This window comes from Salmo salar, chromosome ssa14 (assembly GCF_905237065.1).
Source record: "Salmo salar chromosome ssa14, Ssal_v3.1, whole genome shotgun sequence".
NCBI classification, from domain to species: domain Eukaryota; kingdom Metazoa; phylum Chordata; class Actinopteri; order Salmoniformes; family Salmonidae; genus Salmo; species Salmo salar.
Genome location: NC_059455.1, coordinates 45985875 through 46003984, shown reverse-complemented (window position 1 = coordinate 46003984; position 18110 = coordinate 45985875). Strand labels below are relative to the sequence as shown.

Genomic DNA, 18110 nt, shown 5'->3' with positions numbered 1-18110 from the left:
TCCTCCTCATTATAACCCAGCAGTAACTCTGTTTATCCTCCTCCTCATTATAACCCAGCAGTAACTCTGTTTATCCTCCTCCTCATTATAACCCAGCAGTAACTCTGTTTATCTTCCTCCTCATTATAACCCAGCAGTAACTCTGTTTATCCTCCTCCTCATTATAACCCAGCAGTAATTCTGTTTATCCTCCTCATTATAACCCAGCAGTAACTCTGTTTATCCTCCTCCTCATTATAACCCAGCAGTAACTCTGTTTATCCTCCTCCTCATTATAACCCAGCAGTTACTCTGTTTATCCTCCTCCTCATTTTAACCCAGCAGTAACTCTGTTTATCCTCCTCCTCATTATAACCCAGCAGTAACTCTGTTTATCATCCTCCTCATTATAACCCAGCAGTAACTCTGTTTATCCTCCTCCTCATTATAACCCAGCAGTAACTCTGTTTATCCTCCTCCTCATTATAACCCAGCAGTAACTCTGTTTATCCTCCTCCTCATTATAACCCAGCAGTAACTATGTTTATCCTCCTCCTCATTATAACCCAGCAGTAACTCTGTTTATCCTCCTCCTCATTATAACCCAGCAGTAACTCTGTTTATCCTCCTCCTCATTATAACACAGCAGTAACTATGTTTATCCTCCTCCTCATTATAACCCAGCAGTAACTCTGTTTATCCTCCTCCTCATTATAACCCAGCAATTACTCTGTTTATCCTCCTCCTCATTATAACCCAGCAGTAACTCTGTTTATCCTCCTCCTCATTATATCCCAGCAGTAACACAGAAAGGGTGAATACACTGGTGCTGTCTTTGTTCTGCATTCCAGACTAGTGCACTTTTAAAAGGTTACGCTTGGATTGATTCCTATCTATCTCTCTCTCCGTCTGTCGGTATGAAGGGAAGCAGGAGGAGGAGAGAGAGTGTGTTTGTGAACACAAGTCTACTTCCTCTTACACAGCCTGAAGGACTTGCTGGAACCATGCCAGGGTGTATCTACAGTACCTTCAGAAAGTATTCACACCGCTTGACTTTTTCCACATTTTGTTGTGTTACAGCCTGAATTTAAAACGGATTAAATAGAGAATATTTTTCACTGGCCTACACACAATACCCCCTCATGACACCACAATACCCCCTCATGACATCACAATACCCCATCATGACATCACAATACCCCATCATGACATCACAATACCCCATCATGTCAAAGTGGAATTTTGTTTGTAGAGATTTTGTAAAATTAATTAAGAATGAAAAGCTGAAATGTCTTGAGTCAATAAGTATTCAGCACCTTTGTTATGGCAAGTCTAAATAAGTTCAGGATTAAAAATATGCTTAAGAAGTCACATAATAAGTTGCATGGACTCACTGTGTGTGAAATAACAGTGTTTAACATGATTGTTGAATGACTACCTTATCTCTGTACCCCACACATACAATTATCAGTAAGGTCCCTCAGTCGAGTAGTGAATTTCAAACACAGATTCAACCACAAAGACCAGGGAGGTTTTCCAATGCTTTCCAAATGGCACCTATTGGTAGATGGGTCAAAAAATAAAATAAAATAACAGACATTGAATATCCCTTTGAGCATGGTAAAGTTATTATTTACATTTTGGATGGTGTATCAATACACTCAGTCATTACAAAGATACAGGAGTCCGGAGAGAAAGGAAACCGCTCAGGGATTTCACCATGAGGTGAATGGTGACTTTAAAGTTGAATGGCTGTGATAGGAGAAAACTGAGGATGGATCAACAACATTGTAGTTACTCCACAATACTAACCTAATTGACAGAGTGAAAAGAAGGAAGCTTGTACAGAATATAAAATATTCTAAAACATACATCCTGTTTGCAACAAGGCACTAAAGTAACACTGCAAAAAATGTGGCAAAGCATTTAACACATTACTGAATACCACTCTCCATATTTTCAAGCATTATGGTGGCTGCATCATGTTAGGGGTATGCTTGTAATTGTTAAGGACTGGGGAGTTTTTCAGGACTAAAAATAAACAGAATGGAGCTAAGCACAGGAAAAATCCTAGAGGAAAACCTGGTTCAGTCTGCTTTCCACCAGACACTGGGAGATGAATTCACCTTTCAGCAGGATAATAACCTAAAACACAAGGTCAAATATACACTGGAGTTGCTTACCAAGAAGCCAGTGCATGTTCCTGAGTGGTCGTGTTACAGTTTTGACTGAAATCTACTTGAAAATCTATGGCAAGAAAAAAGTTGTCTAGCAATGATCAACAACCAATTTGAAAGAGCTTGAAGAATTTTGTAAAGAATAAATGGCCAAATGTTACAGAATCCAGGTGTGGAAAGCTCTTAGAGACTTACCCAGAAAGACTCACAGCTGTAATCACTGCCAAAGGTGCTTCTACAAAGTATTGACTCAGGGGTGTGAATACTTATGTAAATGAGATATTTCTGTATTTCATTTTCAACACATTTGTAAACATTTCTAAAAACATGTTTTCACTTTGTCATTATAAAGGACTGTGTGTAGATGGGAGAGAAAAACATCGATTTAATCCATTTTGAATACTTTCTGAAGGCACTGTAATTACCTTGATGGAAAAACAAACACCTCCGCTCGAGTCGGCCAACCATGACACACACAGACACACCCACCCACACACATACACTAGCGTTCAAAGGTTTGGGGTCACCAAGAAACGTCCTTGTTTTTGAAAGTAAAGCACATATTTTGTCCATTAAAATAACATAAAATTGATCAGAAATACAGTGTAGACGTTGTTAATCTTGTAAATGACTATTGTAGCTGGAAACGGCAGATTTTTTATGGAATATCTACATAGGTGTACAGAGGCCCATTACCAGCAACCATCACTCCTGTGTTCCAATGGCACGTTGTGTTAGCTAATCCAAGTTTATCATTTTAAAAGGTTAATTGATCATTAGAATCCTATATCTACCTAGTCTGGTTTAAACTTATATCTACCTAGTCTGGTTTAAACCTCTATCTACCTAGTCTGGTTTAAACCTCTATCTACCTAGTCTGGTTTAAATGTATTATGTCTATCTAGTCTGGTTTACATGTATTATGTCTATCTAGTCTGGTTTACATGTATTATGTCTATCTAGTCTGGTTTAAATGTATTATGTCTATCTAGTCTGGTTTAAATGTATTATGTCTATCTAGTCTGGTTTAAGTGTATTATGTCTATCTAGTCTGGTTTAAATGTATTATGTCTATCTTGTCTGGTTTAAATGTATTATGTCTATCTAGTCTGGTTTAAATGAATTATGTCTATCTTGTCTGGTTTAAATGTATTATGTCTATCTAGTCTGGTTTAAATGAATTATGTCTATCTTTTCTGGTTTAAATGTATTATGTCTATCTAGTCTGGTTTAAATGTATTATGTCTATCTTGTCTGGTTTAAATGTATTATGTCTATCTAGTCTGGTTTAAATGTATTATGTGTAATTGCATGAGTTGAACATGTTGAAGTAATAGAGAGAGTCAATGATACAAAGCTATCTCTCTTCTTCCCTCTCGCTCTCCCAGTATCACAGACGGCAGCACATTTCTCTCTTCATTTCTTTCTTTCATGTACCTGAGAAAGTCTCAGCGGCTTGTGACCTGGACTTAACCCTGACCTAAATCCTCAGCACACATATGTTATTGTCAGTCTCTTCACACACTCACAACAACAATAACAGAAAATGGCCTCACTCTGAACCACCAGGCTCTGTACCAGCTCAACCATGATACAGAGAAGAAAGAAGAGAGAAGAGAGGAAAGGAGGGGAGGGAAGAGGAGAAAGGAGGGGAGAGGAGAAAGGCGGGGAGAGGAGAAAGGAGAGGAAGGGAGAGAACTAATTCCCGCACTTGACTTTTTCCCCCCCTACCAGCTCTGACATTGCTGATAGCTACTTTATTGAGGAAAAATGTACTTACATGTGGTTGTCCCATCTAGCTATCTTAAAATGAATGCACTAACTGTAAGTCTCTCTGGATAAGACAATCTGCTAAATGACTAAAATGTCAATGTAAAATGAGAGGAGAGGAGAGAACTAAAAACCTTCAACAGACAGTGTGAAAATAAAAAGCCCTGGCATGTTTTCATAGACGGAGGTAGAAAACGGTTTGGCTACAGCTGTTTTGACAGAGCCAGTATCTGGTAGACAGAGAGAGAGAGTTCCTGTGGGGTGAGGTTACGGTGAGTTATTCAGGAAAAAACATGACATTGCAGTTTAGAGGTGAGGACATAAAGACCAATGAAGATACGTAGCGATGAACGGAGGGGAAATATGAACGGCAGGATCTTACCTCGCACGTAGAGATTGGCTGGGGAGGAGTAGCGTGTTCCAGCGCTGTTCATGGCAACACACTCATACTTCCCCTGGTCTGACTCCTCACTGTTCTCAATCTGTAGGGCTCCTGCAGGGGTTAACAACACAGTTACCATCTGGGACATGGAGAGAGAAGGGCTCTGTCTCAATGTCTCTACCACATAATACTCAAGAGTGACGTAATGAGTTGGGAGTGTATTCTAAGTATTATGGTAGTGTGGGAATTGAAAAAATTATTTTGCTTTCATTCTAAAAAAAAATTGACAACCTTAGATGTGCTATTTCTTTCATTAAAGACCATTTCAGGATTACACACCATCTAGTAAATCTAACAGGGTTTATTCAGGATTACACACCATCTAGTAAATCTAACAGGGTTTATTCAGGATTACACACCATCTAGTAAATCTAACAGGGTTTATTCAGGATTACACACCATCTAGTAAATCTAACAGGGTTTATTCAGGATTACACGCCATCTAGTAAATCTAACAGGGTTTATTCAGGACTAAACCATCTTGTAAATCTAACAGGGTTTATTCAGGACTAAACCATCTAGTAAATCTAACAGGGTTTATTCAGGACTAAACCATCTAGTAAATCTAACAGAGTTTATTCAGGACTAAACCATCTAGTAAATCTAACAGGGTTTATTCAGGACTAAACCATCTAGTAAATCTAACAGAGTTTATTCAGGACTAAACCATCTAGTAAATCTAACAGGGTTTATTCAGGACTAAACCATCTAGTAAATCTAACAGGGTTTATTCAGGACTAAACCATCTAGTAAATCTAACAGGGTTTATTCAGGACTAAACCATCTAGTAAATCTAACAGGGTTTATTCAGGACTAAACCATCTAGTAAATCTAACAGGGTTTATTCAGGACTAAACCATCTAGTAAATCTAACAGGGTTCCTGATAGGGTTTACCAGAAGAAAGAAAAGGTTCAGATTACCCTCATTCTTAAACTGTTTGACGACCTTAGATCAACGACCCCTGGCCATCTCTTTTTCATCATATGACTAATACAGATGTATGCACCATCTAGTTTGACTAAGTGTATTTTCTCTTCTGTAGACTTCCTGAGGTTTTTCCTAACTTCATAAGAAGTAACATTATAATTATCTCTACAGAGCCTCGACAGAGAGCATCACAGTCAAACATCTCTCTCTCTCGCTCTACGGTATGCATGATAAAGTGTTATGAATAGGGCGCTAGTTGTTATATAACAATTTGCCTACGACGACACATCAGCATTTAGCTGATTTTGCTGGTTTAAGAGCGTTGTGAGCTGTGTCCCACAAATCAACATATTTAACTCTGTCTGGTCCTGTCAGGAAAAACAGCTGGCGAGACACTCTTTTCAAGTCCATGTCTCAGAGGTCAATGAATCACCTCAAGACGTCATATTCACGTCTAGTTCTGCCTTTTCTGCCTAAGAAAACTACTGACATGACAAAAATACAGTAAGTTCATTAAGGGCTCTTGCTAGGCTTTATATCCAGGCAACGGTCGCTAAGACTACATCCCAGGCGACAGTCGCCAGGCTAGCAACGCTATGCTAGGCTAAGCTACTCTACAACAACTGCAAGACCATCAGGATGTAGTTAAGACTAGGTTATACAGAGTGCACTATGGTGCCACTTTAATGCTTCCTTCCTTCCACATGCTCTCTGAGTCCAGTTAAGCCTACATTTCTCATCTCTCTCTTTTTAAAAATATGTTTATTCTGAGGAAAGTCATATATCTGAGTCTAGCGTTTCAAAAAAGAGATAATCAGGTGCTGCTAAAAACAACCAGGGTAGGGAGGGAGAGCAATGCCCTCCTCACCAGGTGAGATGGGACCATCCAACGGTTGATTCCTGTTGATGAATAACTACTGAGCTCCAATCAAACCCAGGTTCTATCTGAGCTCCAATCAAACCCAGGTTCAATCTGAGCTCCAATCAAACCCAGGTCCTATCTGAGCTCCAATCAAACCCAGGTTCCATCTGAGCTCCAATCAAACCCAGGTTCAATCTGAGCTCCAATCAAACCCAGGTCCTATCTGAGCTCCAATCAAACCCAGGTTCCATCTGAGCTCCAATCAAACCCAGGTCCTATCTGAGCTCCAATCAAACCCAGGTTCCATCTGAGCTCCAATCAAACCCAGGTCCTATCTGAGCTCCAATCAAACCCAGGTTCCATCTGAGCTCCAATCAAACCCAGGTTCCATCTGAGCTCCAATCAAACCCAGGTTCAATCTGAGCTCCAATCAAACCCAGGTTCAATCTGAGCTCCAATCAAAACCAGGTTCAATCTGAGCTCCAATCAAACCCAGGTTCCATCTGAGCTCCAATCAAACCCAGGTTCCATCTGAGTAGTTACAGTGGATACCACAAAATTGGGGAGAAAACGGGGTAAAAAAAATAATACAAATAAAAATAAATAAATACTGACTTCCTGGCTATCCATCACCACTGGGACTCGGGTGTAAGTCCTAAAATGGCACCATATTCCATATATAGCGCACTATGTACCGTACAGTAGTCCTCTATTCAAAAGTAATGCACATTGTAGGGAATAGGGTCAACTTTGGGACGTGGTCTCCATCTCAGAAAGTTAAAGTATTTCTGCCACATTACTCTAACTACTGTAGTATGTAGACTCCCAGGTAGCAGGCCAGGTAGAAGGCCAGGTAGCAGGCCAGATAACAGGCCAGGTAGACGGCCAGGTAGCAGGCCAGGTAGAAGGCCAGATAACAGGCCAGGTAGACGGCCAGGTAGCAGGCCAGGTAGAAGGCCAGGTAGCAGGCCAGATAACAGGCCAGGTAGACGGCCAGGTAGCAGGCCAGGTAGAAGGCCAGGTAGAAGGCCAGATAACAGGCCAGGTAGAAGGCCAGGTAGCAGGCCAGGTAGAAGGCCAGGTAGAAGGCCAGATAACAGGCCAGGTAGAAGGCCAGGTAGCAGGCCAGGTAGCAGGCCAGGTAGGCCAGGTAACAGGCCAGATAACAGCCCAGGGAACAGGCCAGGTAACAGGCCAGATAACAGCCCAGGTAGCAGGCCAGATAACAGCCCAGGTAACAGCCCAGGTAACAGCCCAGGTAGCAGGCCAGATAACAGCCCAGGTAACAGCCCAGGTAACAGCCCAGGTAACAGGCCAGATAACAGCCCAGGTAGCAGGCCAGATAACAGCCCAGGTAACAGCCCAGATAACAGCCCAGGTAACAGCCCAGGTAACAGCCCAGATAACAGCCCAGGTAGCAGGCCAGATAACAGCCCAGGTAACAGCCCAGGTAACAGGCCAGGTAGACGGCCAGGTAGCAGGCCAGGTAGAAGGCCAGGTAGCAGGCCAGGTAGAAGGCCAGGTAGAAGGCCAGATAACAGGCCAGGTAGAAGGCCAGGTAGCAGGCCAGGTAGCAGGCCAGGTAGAAGGCCAGGTAGCAGGCCAGATAACAGGCCAGGTAGCAGGCCAGGTAACAGGCCAGGTAACAGGCCAGATAACAGCCCAGGGAACAGGCCAGGTAACAGGCCAGATAACAGCCCAGGTAGCAGGCCAGATAACAGCCCAGGTAACAGCCCAGGTAACAGCCCAGGTAGCAGGCCAGATAACAGCCCAGGTAACAGCCCAGGTAACAGCCCAGGTAACAGGCCAGATAACAGGCCAGGTAACAGCCCAGGTAACAGCCCAGATAACAGCCCAGATAACAGCCCAGGTAACAGCCCAGGTAACAGCCCAGATAACAGCCCAGGTAGCAGGCCAGATAACAGCCCAGGTAACAGCCCAGGTAACAGGCCAGATAACAGCCCAGGTAGCAGGCCAGATAACAGCCTAGGTAACAAGCCAGATAACAGCCCAGGTAACAGGCCAGATAACAGCCCAGGTAACAGCCCAGGTAACATCCCAGGTAACAGGCCAGGTAACAGCCCAGGTAACAGGCCAGATAACAGGCCAGGTAACAGGCCAGATAACAGCCCAGGTAACAGCCCAGGTAACAGCCCAGGTAACAGGTCAGATAACAGCACAGGTAACAGCCCAGGTAACATCCCAGGTAACAGCCCAGGTAACAGGCCAGATAACAGCCCAGGTAACAGCCCAGGTAACAGCCCAGGTAACAGGCCAGATAACAGCCCAGGTAACAGCCCAGGTAACAGCCCAGGTAGTTCAATTAGTATGCAGACGCCCAGGAAGCAGACAGCCATCTAGACAGAAGGCTAATGTGTGTGAGTGAGTGAGTGAGTGAGTGAGTGAGTGAGTGAGTGAGTGAGTGAGTGAGTGAGTGAGTGAGTGAGTGAGTGAGTGAGTGAGTGAGTGAGTGAGTGAGTGAGTGAGTGAGTGAGTGAGTGAGTGAGTGAGTGAGTGAGTGTGTGTGTGTGTGTGTGTGTGTGTGTGTGTGTGTGTGTGTGTGTGTGTGTGTGTGTGTGTGTGTGTGTGTGTGTGTGTGTGTGTGTTCTTAACAGCACAGCACGACCCAGGGGATGTGCTCTCTAAGTATAGTCAGTACAACACAGCTAGTTACTGTCTTCATCATCTCAGCTGAATAGTATAGTCAGAACAACACAGCTAGTTACTGTCTTCATCATCTCAGCTGAATAGTATAGTCAGAACAACACAGCTAGTTACTGTCTTCATCATCTCAGCTGAATAGTATAGTCAGAACAACACAGCTAGTTACTGTCTTCATCATCTCAGCTGAATAGTACAGTCAGAACAACACAGCTAGTTACTGTCTTCATCATCTCAGCTGAATAGTATAGTCAGAACAACACAGCTAGTTACTGTCTTCATCATCTCAGCTGAATAGTATAGTCAGTACAACACAGCTAGTTACTGTCTTCATCATCTCAGCTGAATAGTATAGTCAGAACAACACAGCTAGTTACTGTCTTCATCATCTCAGCTGAATAGTATAGTCAGAACAACACAGCTAGTTACTGTCTTCATCATCTCAGCTGAATAGTATAGTCAGAACAACACAGCTAGTTACTGTCTTCATCATCTCAGCTGAATAGTATAGTCAGAACAACACAGCTAGTTACTGTCTTCATCATCTCAGCTGAATAGTATAGTCAGAACAACACAGCTAGTTACTGTCTTCATAATCTCAGCTGAATAGTATAGTCAGAACAACACAGCTAGTTACTGTCTTCATCATCTCAGCTGAATAGTATAGTCAGAACAACACAGCTAGTTACTGTCTTCATCATCTCAGCTGAATAGTATAGTCAGAACAACACAGCTAGTTACTGTCTTCATCATCTCAGCTGAATAGTATAGTCAGAACAACACAGCTAGTTACTGTCTTCATCATCTCAGCTGAATAGTATAGTCAGAACAACACAGCTAGTTACTGTCTTCATCATCTCAGCTGAATAGTATAGTCAGAACAACACAGCTAGTTACTGTCTTCATCATCTCAGCTGAATAGTATAGTCAGAACAACACAGCTAGTTACTGTCTTCATCATCTCAGCTGAATAGTATAGTCAGTACAACACAGCTAGATACTGTCTTCATCATCTCAGCTGAATAGTATAGTCAGAACAACACAGCTAGTTACTGTCTTCATCATCTCAGCTGAATAGTATAGTCAGAACAACACAGCTAGTTACTGTCTTCATCATCTCAGCTGAATAGTATAGTCAGAACAACACAGCTAGTTACTGTCTTCATCATCTCAGCTGAATAGTATAGTCAGTACAACACAGCTAGTTACTGTCTTCATCATCTCAGCTGAATAGTATAGTCAGAACAACACAGCTAGTTACTGTCTTCATCATCTCAGCTGAATAGTATAGTCAGAACAACACAGCTAGTTACTGTCTTCATCATCTCAGCTGAATAGTATAGTCAGTACAACACAGCTAGTTACTGTCTTCATCATCTCAGCTGAATAGTATAGTCAGAACAACACAGCTAGTTACTGTCTTCATAATCTCAGCTGAATAGTATAGTCAGAACAACACAGCTAGTTACTGTCTTCATCATCTCAGCTGAATAGTATAGTCAGAACAACACAGCTAGTTACTGTCTTCATCATCTCAGCTGAATAGTATAGTCAGAACAACACAGCTAGTTACTGTCTTCATCATCTCAGCTGAATAGTATAGTCAGAACAACACAGCTAGTTACTGTCTTCATCATCTCAGCTGAATAGGAAATAGAAGTGGTAGAGAAAAACAAAGGCAGAGAAGAGGCAGTTCAGTTCTGTTGAATTACAGTATTTCATCACCTTAGGAGAAGGCTGATTGGCTGATTAGCAAACACATCAATAGCATAGCAGTGGCAGCAGACAGACTTACCTGCATTTCATGTTAGAATAATAAATATGTCTCCACATATTTATATCCATACTTTAATGATACGTGACAACATACCCACAAACCCACTGTTTCACAGTTCAGTGCTATCAAGACATGTAAATACCCTGTTTAAACCCAAGGGAATAATCTATAGAATAATACAGTAAGAACTGACGTAACACCAGACACCATACAGGTTGCAGATGGTGACAAATAATGAGCTTACAATGTCAGGACACATTTTGGATAGAAGCCATGTATTATGGGATGAATGTACCAAACAGGTTCAGAATCAACCAAAGAAACACACAAGTGTGTGTGTGTGTGTGTGTGTGTGTGTGTGTGTGTGTGTGTGTGTGTGTGTGTGTAATAGAGGTTATGACAACGTCAGTGACCCTTCAAATCCGTCACACGCCTTCCTCATCTCTTCCTGATTCAGCTCAGTCATGTACCTGCATACTGATCTATCTATTGTCAATCTGCATCATCTTCAGAGACCAACCCACATGGCATCATCATCTCCAGAGACCAACCCCCATGGCATCATCATCTTCAGAGACCAACCCCCATGGCATCATCTCCAGAGACCAACCCCCATGGCATCATCATCTCCAGAGACCAACCCCCATGGCATCATCTCCAGAGACCAACCCCCATGGCATCATCATCTTCAGAGACCAACCCCCATGGCATCATCTCCAGAGACCAATCCCCATGGCATCATCATCTCCAGGGACCAACCCCCATGGCATCATCTTCAGAGACCAACCCCCATGGCATCATCTCCAGAGACCAACCCCCATGGCATCATCATCTCCAGGGACCAACCCCCATGGCATCATCTTCAGAGACCAACCCCCATGGCAGCATCTTCAGAGACCAACCCCCATGGCATCATCTCCAGAGACCAACCCCCATGGCATCATCATCTCCAGAGACCAACCCCCATGGCATCATCATCTTCAGAGACCAACCCCCATGGCATCATCATCTCCAGAGACCAACCCCCATGGCATCATCATCTTCAGAGACCAACCCCCATGGCATCATCTTCTCCAGAGACCAACCCCCATGGCATCATCATCTTCAGAGACCAACCCCCATGGCATCATCATCTCCAGAGACCAACCCCCATGGCATCATCATCTTCAGAGACCAACCCCCATGGCATCATCATCTTCAGAGACCAACCCCCATGGCATCATCATCTCCAGAGACCAACCCCCATGGCATCATCTCCAGAGACCAACCCCCATGGCATCATCATCTTCAGAGACCAACCCCCATGGCAGCATCTTCAGAGACCAACCCCCATGGCATCATCATCTTCTCCAGAGACCAACCCCCATGGCATCATCATCTCCAGGGACCAACCCCCATGGCATCATCTTCAGAGACCAACCCCCATGGCATCATCATCTCCAGAGACCAACCCCCATGGCATCATCATCTTCAGAGACCAACCCCCATGGCATCATCATCTCCAGAGACCAACCCCCATGGCATCATCATCTTCAGAGACCAACCCCCATGGCATCATCTTCTCCAGAGACCAACCCCCATGGCATCATCATCTTCAGAGACCAACCCCCATGGCATCATCATCTCCAGAGACCAACCCCCATGGCATCATCATCTTCAGAGACCAACCCCCATGGCATCATCATCTCCAGAGACCAACCCCCATGGCATCATCATCTCCAGAGACCAACCCCCATGGCATCATCTCCAGAGACCAACCCCCATGGCATCATCATCTTCAGAGACCAACCCCCATGGCAGCATCTTCAGAGACCAACCCCCATGGCATCATCATCTTCTCCAGAGACCAACCCCCATGGCATCATCATCTTCAGAGACCAACCCCCATGGCATCATCTCCAGAGACCAACCCCCATGGCAGCATCATCGTCAGAGACCAACCCCCATGGCATCATCTCCAGAGACCAACCCCCATGGCAGCATCATCGTCAGAGACCAACCCCCATGGCATCATCTCCAGAGACCAACCCCCATGGCAGCATCATCGTCAGAGACCAACCCCCATGGCATCATCTACCCACAGACATCTACCATCAGACATCTACCCACAGACATCTACCATCAGACATCTACCATCAGACATCTACCATCAGACATCTACCCTCAGACATCTACCATCAGACGTCTACCCTCAGACATCTACCATCAGATATCTACCATCAGACATCTACCCTCAGACGTCTACCATCAGACGTCTACCCTCAGACATCTACCCTCAGACATCTACCCTCAGACATCTACCATCAGGCATCTACCATCAGACATCTACCATCAGACATCTACCCTCAGACATCTACCCAGAGACATCTACCATCAGATATCTACCCTCAGACATCTACCATCAGACATCTACCCTCAGACATCTACCATCAGACATCTACCCTCAGACATCTACCCTCAGACATCTACCATCAGACGTCTACCCTCAGACATCTACCATCAGACATCTACCATCAGACATCTACCCTCAGATATCTACCCTCAGACATCTACCAACAGACATCTACCCTCAGACATCTACCATCAGACATCTACCATCAGGCGTCTACCCTCAGACGTCTACCATCAGACGTCTACCCTCAGACATCTACCCTCAGACATCTACCATCAGACATCTACCCTCAGACATCTAACATCAGGCATCTACCATCAGACATCTACCCTCAGACATCTACCCTCAGACATCTACCCTTAGACATCTACCCTCAGACATCTACCATCAGATATCTACCATCAGACATCTACCATCAGACATCTACCATCAGACATCTACCCTCAGACATCTACCATCAGACATCTACCCTCAGACATCTACCCTCAGACATCTACCCTCAGACATCTACCATCAGACATCTACCCTCAGACATCTACCCTCAGACATCTACCTCTCAGACATCTACCATCAGGCATCTACCCTCAGACATCTACCCACAGACATCTACCATCAGACATCTACCCTCAGACATCTACCTCTCAGACATCTACCCACAGACATCTACCATCAGACATCTACCCTCAGACATCTACCTCTCAGACATCTACCATCAGACATCTACCCTCAGACATCTACCCTCAGACATCTACCATCAGACATCTACCATCAGACATCTACCATCAGACATCTACCCTCAGACATCTACCCTCAGACATCTACCTCTCAGACATCTACCCACAGACATCTACCATCAGACATCTACCCTCAGACATCTACCTCTCAGACATCTACCATCAGACATCTACCCTCAGACATCTACCCTCAGACATCTACCCTCAGACATCTACCATCAGACATCTACCATCAGACATCTACCATTATCACTACAGATCAACTGAAACGCCACTTCCACTCCGGGAAGAGAGAACTACTTCAATCAGAGGGCTGTAGTGCTTGTATGCAAATCAAGGAATTTACATTTACATTTACATTTATTCAGGCGAAGTCGTCCATTGATACCAGATATAGGCCTATATCCTCTAGGGGCAGAGACTGGCCTGTAATTAAAATAACACCACTCTCCTACAGCTAGGAACAGAGACTGGCCTGTAATTATAATAACACCACTCTCCTACAGCTAGGGGCAGAGACTGGCCTGTAATTATAATAACACCACTCTCCTACAGCTAGGAGCAGAGACTGGCCTGTAATTATAATAACACCACTCTCCTACAGCTAGGAGCAGAGACTGGCCTGTAATTATAATAACACCACTCTCCTACAGCTAGGGGCAGAGACTGGCCTGTAATTATAATAACACCACTCTCCTACAGCTAGGAGCAGAGACTGGCCTGTAATTATAATAACACCACTCTCCTACAGCTAGGGGCAGAGACTGGCCTGTAATTATAATAACACCACTCTCCTACAGCTAGGAGCAGAGACTGGCCTGTAATTATAATAACACCACTCTCCTACAGCTAGGAGCAGAGACTGGCCTGTAATTATAATAACACCACTCTCCTACAGCTAGGGGCAGAGACTGGCCTGTAATTATAATAACACCACTCTCCTACAGCTAGGAGCAGAGACTGGCCTGTAATTATAATAACACCACTCTCCTACAGCTAGGAGCAGAGACTGGCCTGTAATTATAATAACACCACTCTCCTACAGCTAGGGGCAGAGACTGGCCTGTAATTATAATAACACCACTCTCCTACAGCTAGGAGCAGAGACTGGCCTGTAATTATAATAACACCACTCTCCTACAGCTAGGAACAGAGACTGGCCTGTAATTATAATAACACCACTCTCCTACAGCTAGGAGCAGAGACTGGCCTGTAATTATAATAACACCACTCTCCTACAGCTAGGAGCAGAGACTGTGGAAGGAGTTTGGTCTCTAGTGGTTATAAATCCATAGGGTTTATATTTGAACTAAAAACCAAGAACGCGTGGAGAAACTTATGCACAAGGTAGCTATCACATTCTGTCTGCCTTGTCCAGTGTTTCCCAATGCATTCATCTGGAAGTAGAGGTCCCCTGCGATGAACTGATTGGGAAAGCATTGGAAGTTAATTTGTTTGAACAGGGAGATGGACACACTGACAGAAAACAGAGAATGGGCTTGGACAGTGTGAAGACTGTGTGGACACATTGGCAGTGGTGGTAAGGGGCAGAGTGGACAGGGCAGATGGAGAGGTCAAAGGTTAAGAGAGGTGGAACGAGGGAGAGAGGCTGACGGAGGTTGAGGTTGAAGTGACGGAGGGATGGAGTGATTTTTTTTTTTAACACGTTTATTTTCCATCATCCTTACCTCTAATCGGTGTACCACCTAGTTGAAGGTAATTGGAACGCAAACGAGATTGGAGAGAGAGGGAGAGAGAGAGCGTTAGTAAAAAAAGACAGAAAGAGAGGAGAGAAGGCAAATGAATGAAAGTAATACAGGGTTAAATAGATAACCTGCAGATCTAGACGTTAGAGGAAATAATTCAGGTTAGTAAAATAATGAAAATCTACAGCAGAGTGATCGGAGAGAATAGAAGAGAGGAAGAGATGTAACCGTTGTGTGGGTGATGCAGTGGTACCAATAACAGTTTGTAGAGCTAACGCTAGGCCATGCTAGCAGCGAGCTAAATGACAGGTAGTGGGAGGTCAGCGTAAGGTCAATACGCAGCAGATATGCAGATCAGGAGATAGCTACAGATGTCAAGGCTAGGGTTAGAGATAGCAGGGCTTGTTAATGTGTGTGTGTGTGTGTGTGTGTGTGTGTGTGTGTGTGTGTGTGTGTGTGTGTGTGTGTGTGTGTGTGTGTGTGTGTGTGTGTGTGTGTGTGTGTGTGTGTTACCATTCATCAGCACTTTCCACTTTTTTGACCAAAGGTAGGGCAGTATGTAGGGAATAGGGTGCAATTTGGGACTGAGCCACATACTGCCTGACCGACAGAAAGACAGGACTCTGTGAAGAGAAAGGGCCTCTCACCTCAAATCAAATCACATTTTATTTGTCACATGCGCCGAATACAAGTGCATACTTTACCGTGAAATGTTTACTTACGAGCCCTTCCCCAACAACGCAGTTAAAAAGTAAGTAAATGTACAAATAGATCCAAAAAGAAGATACTAAACACAGTAAAATAACACAATACAATAACAATAAGGAGGCCATATACAAGGAGTACCACTAGTGAGTCAGTGTACTGGGGGTACGAGGTAGTCGGGGTGATTGATTGAGGTAATATGTACATGTAGGTGAAAAGCAGAAAGTCTGGGAAGCTACTTCCTCTGTGATTTTGGGTCGCATCCCAAATGGTCCCCCATACCCTACACAGTGCACTACATTTGACCAGAGCCCTATAGGTAGTAGAGCCTTATATAGGGAATAGCGTGCCATTTGGGACGCAGTAAAAATCTCCTCTAAATGAGGAGAATTAAAGAGCAACTCAAAGAGCCACTAATCGTTCTAACTCTCTCTCTCTCTCTCTCTCTCTACATTCTGACAGACCCAGGGTCAGCCCTTAAAGATGTTTATTTATCTAATCTTCTTAACGTTGGCCTCTCCCCAATCTGATCTGGGGTCGGGCTAAATATGTTTATTTACCTAATCTTCTTAACTCTGACCTCTCCCCAATCTGATCTGAGGTTAGGGCTAAAGCAATTTATTTATCCAACCTTGGGAACAGAGAGAGGCACATCGATTTATTTCTTCAGTGTGTGTGTTTCCTCTCTCCCAGACTGGATCTTGGCTGAGGCACTCCAGACTGGATCTTGGCTGAGGCACTCCAGGCTGGATCTTGGCTGAGGCACTCCAGGCTGGATCTTGGCTGAGGCACTCCAGGCTGGATCTTGGCTGAGGCACTCCAGGCTGCATCTTGGCTGAGGCACTCCAGGCTGCATCTTGGCTGAGGCACTCCAGACTGGATCTTGGCTGAGGCACTCCAGACTGGATCTTGGCTGAGGCACTCCAGGCTGCATCTTGGCTGAGGCACTCCAGGCTGGATCTTGGCTGAGGCACTCCAGACTGGATCTTGGCTGAGGCACTCCAGACTGGATCTTGGCTGAGGCACTCCACGCTGGATCTTGGCTGAGGCACTCCAGGCTGGATCTTGGCTGAGGCACTCCACGCTGGATCTTGGCTGAGGCACTCCAGGCTGGATCTTGGCTGAGGCACTCCAGGCTGGATCTTGGCTGAGGCACTCCACGCTGGATCTTGGCTGAGGCACTCCAGACTGGATCTTGGCTGAGGCACTCCACGCTGGATCTTGGCTGAGGCACTCCAGGCTGGATCTTGGCTGAGGCACTCCACGCTGGATCTTGGCTGAGGCACTCCAGATTGGATCTTGGCTGAGGCACTCCAGGGCTGGATCTTGGCTGAGGCACTCCAGGGCTGGATCTTGGCTGAGGCACTCCAAACTGGATCTTGGCTGAGGCACTCCAGGTTGGATCTTGGCTGAGGCACTCCAGGCTGCATCTTGGCTGAGGCACTCCAGACTGGATCTTGGTTGAGGCACTCCAGGCTGGAATTACTATCTCCTCTAAGGATGCTAAAGGGCACACTACTTACACTGTAGTGCACTACTTTTAATCAGAGCCCTATTAGGGTGCCATTTGAGATGCATACTAGCGCTCTCTACTCCGTGCCCCCTGCCGTCCTCATGTTTCAGAAGGGCTCAGCTAAGTCCCTCTTGATGAAAAAGGGCAACTTCAATTATTTTATTTTCTGCACTGCTGGAGACCACTAATTCATTTTAGCATTTTGGTATGTGGAGTTTGTAGACGGTCTATTTGGTACTGTGTGTGGGCAGTCCAAAAATATTACAATATGTACTGTTTTCCAATGAAAAGAAGATCTACCTGCTACATATATATATATATATATATATATATATATATATATATATATATATATATGTGTGTGTGTGTGTTCAACATTGGCCTTCACTGAATGTTGTGCAGCACTGATAAACACACTATAAGATGGAAAGTTGTATCCTGTGTACTAAGCAGGAATGAGTCTT

General features: G+C 44.5%; 1 protein-coding gene across 15 annotated transcripts in view; it reads right to left on the bottom strand.

Moving 5' to 3' along the window:
- LOC106569653 (receptor-type tyrosine-protein phosphatase F) overlaps nt 1-18110 on the bottom strand; it is a 469500-nt gene that overhangs the window by 182982 nt on the left and 268408 nt on the right. For 8 of the 15 annotated variants that reach the window (XM_045694461.1, XM_045694460.1, XM_045694463.1 and 5 more), the window contains 2 exons: nt 15411-15428; nt 4309-4419 (listed from right to left, as the gene is read on the bottom strand). In XM_045694461.1, coding sequence (XP_045550417.1) covers nt 4309-4419; nt 15411-15428 — 129 coding nt within the window. The remainder of the gene's footprint in view (nt 1-4308; nt 4420-15410; nt 15429-18110) is intronic. The other 7 variants (XM_045694464.1, XM_045694466.1, XM_045694467.1 and 4 more) reach the window with 1 other exon arrangement.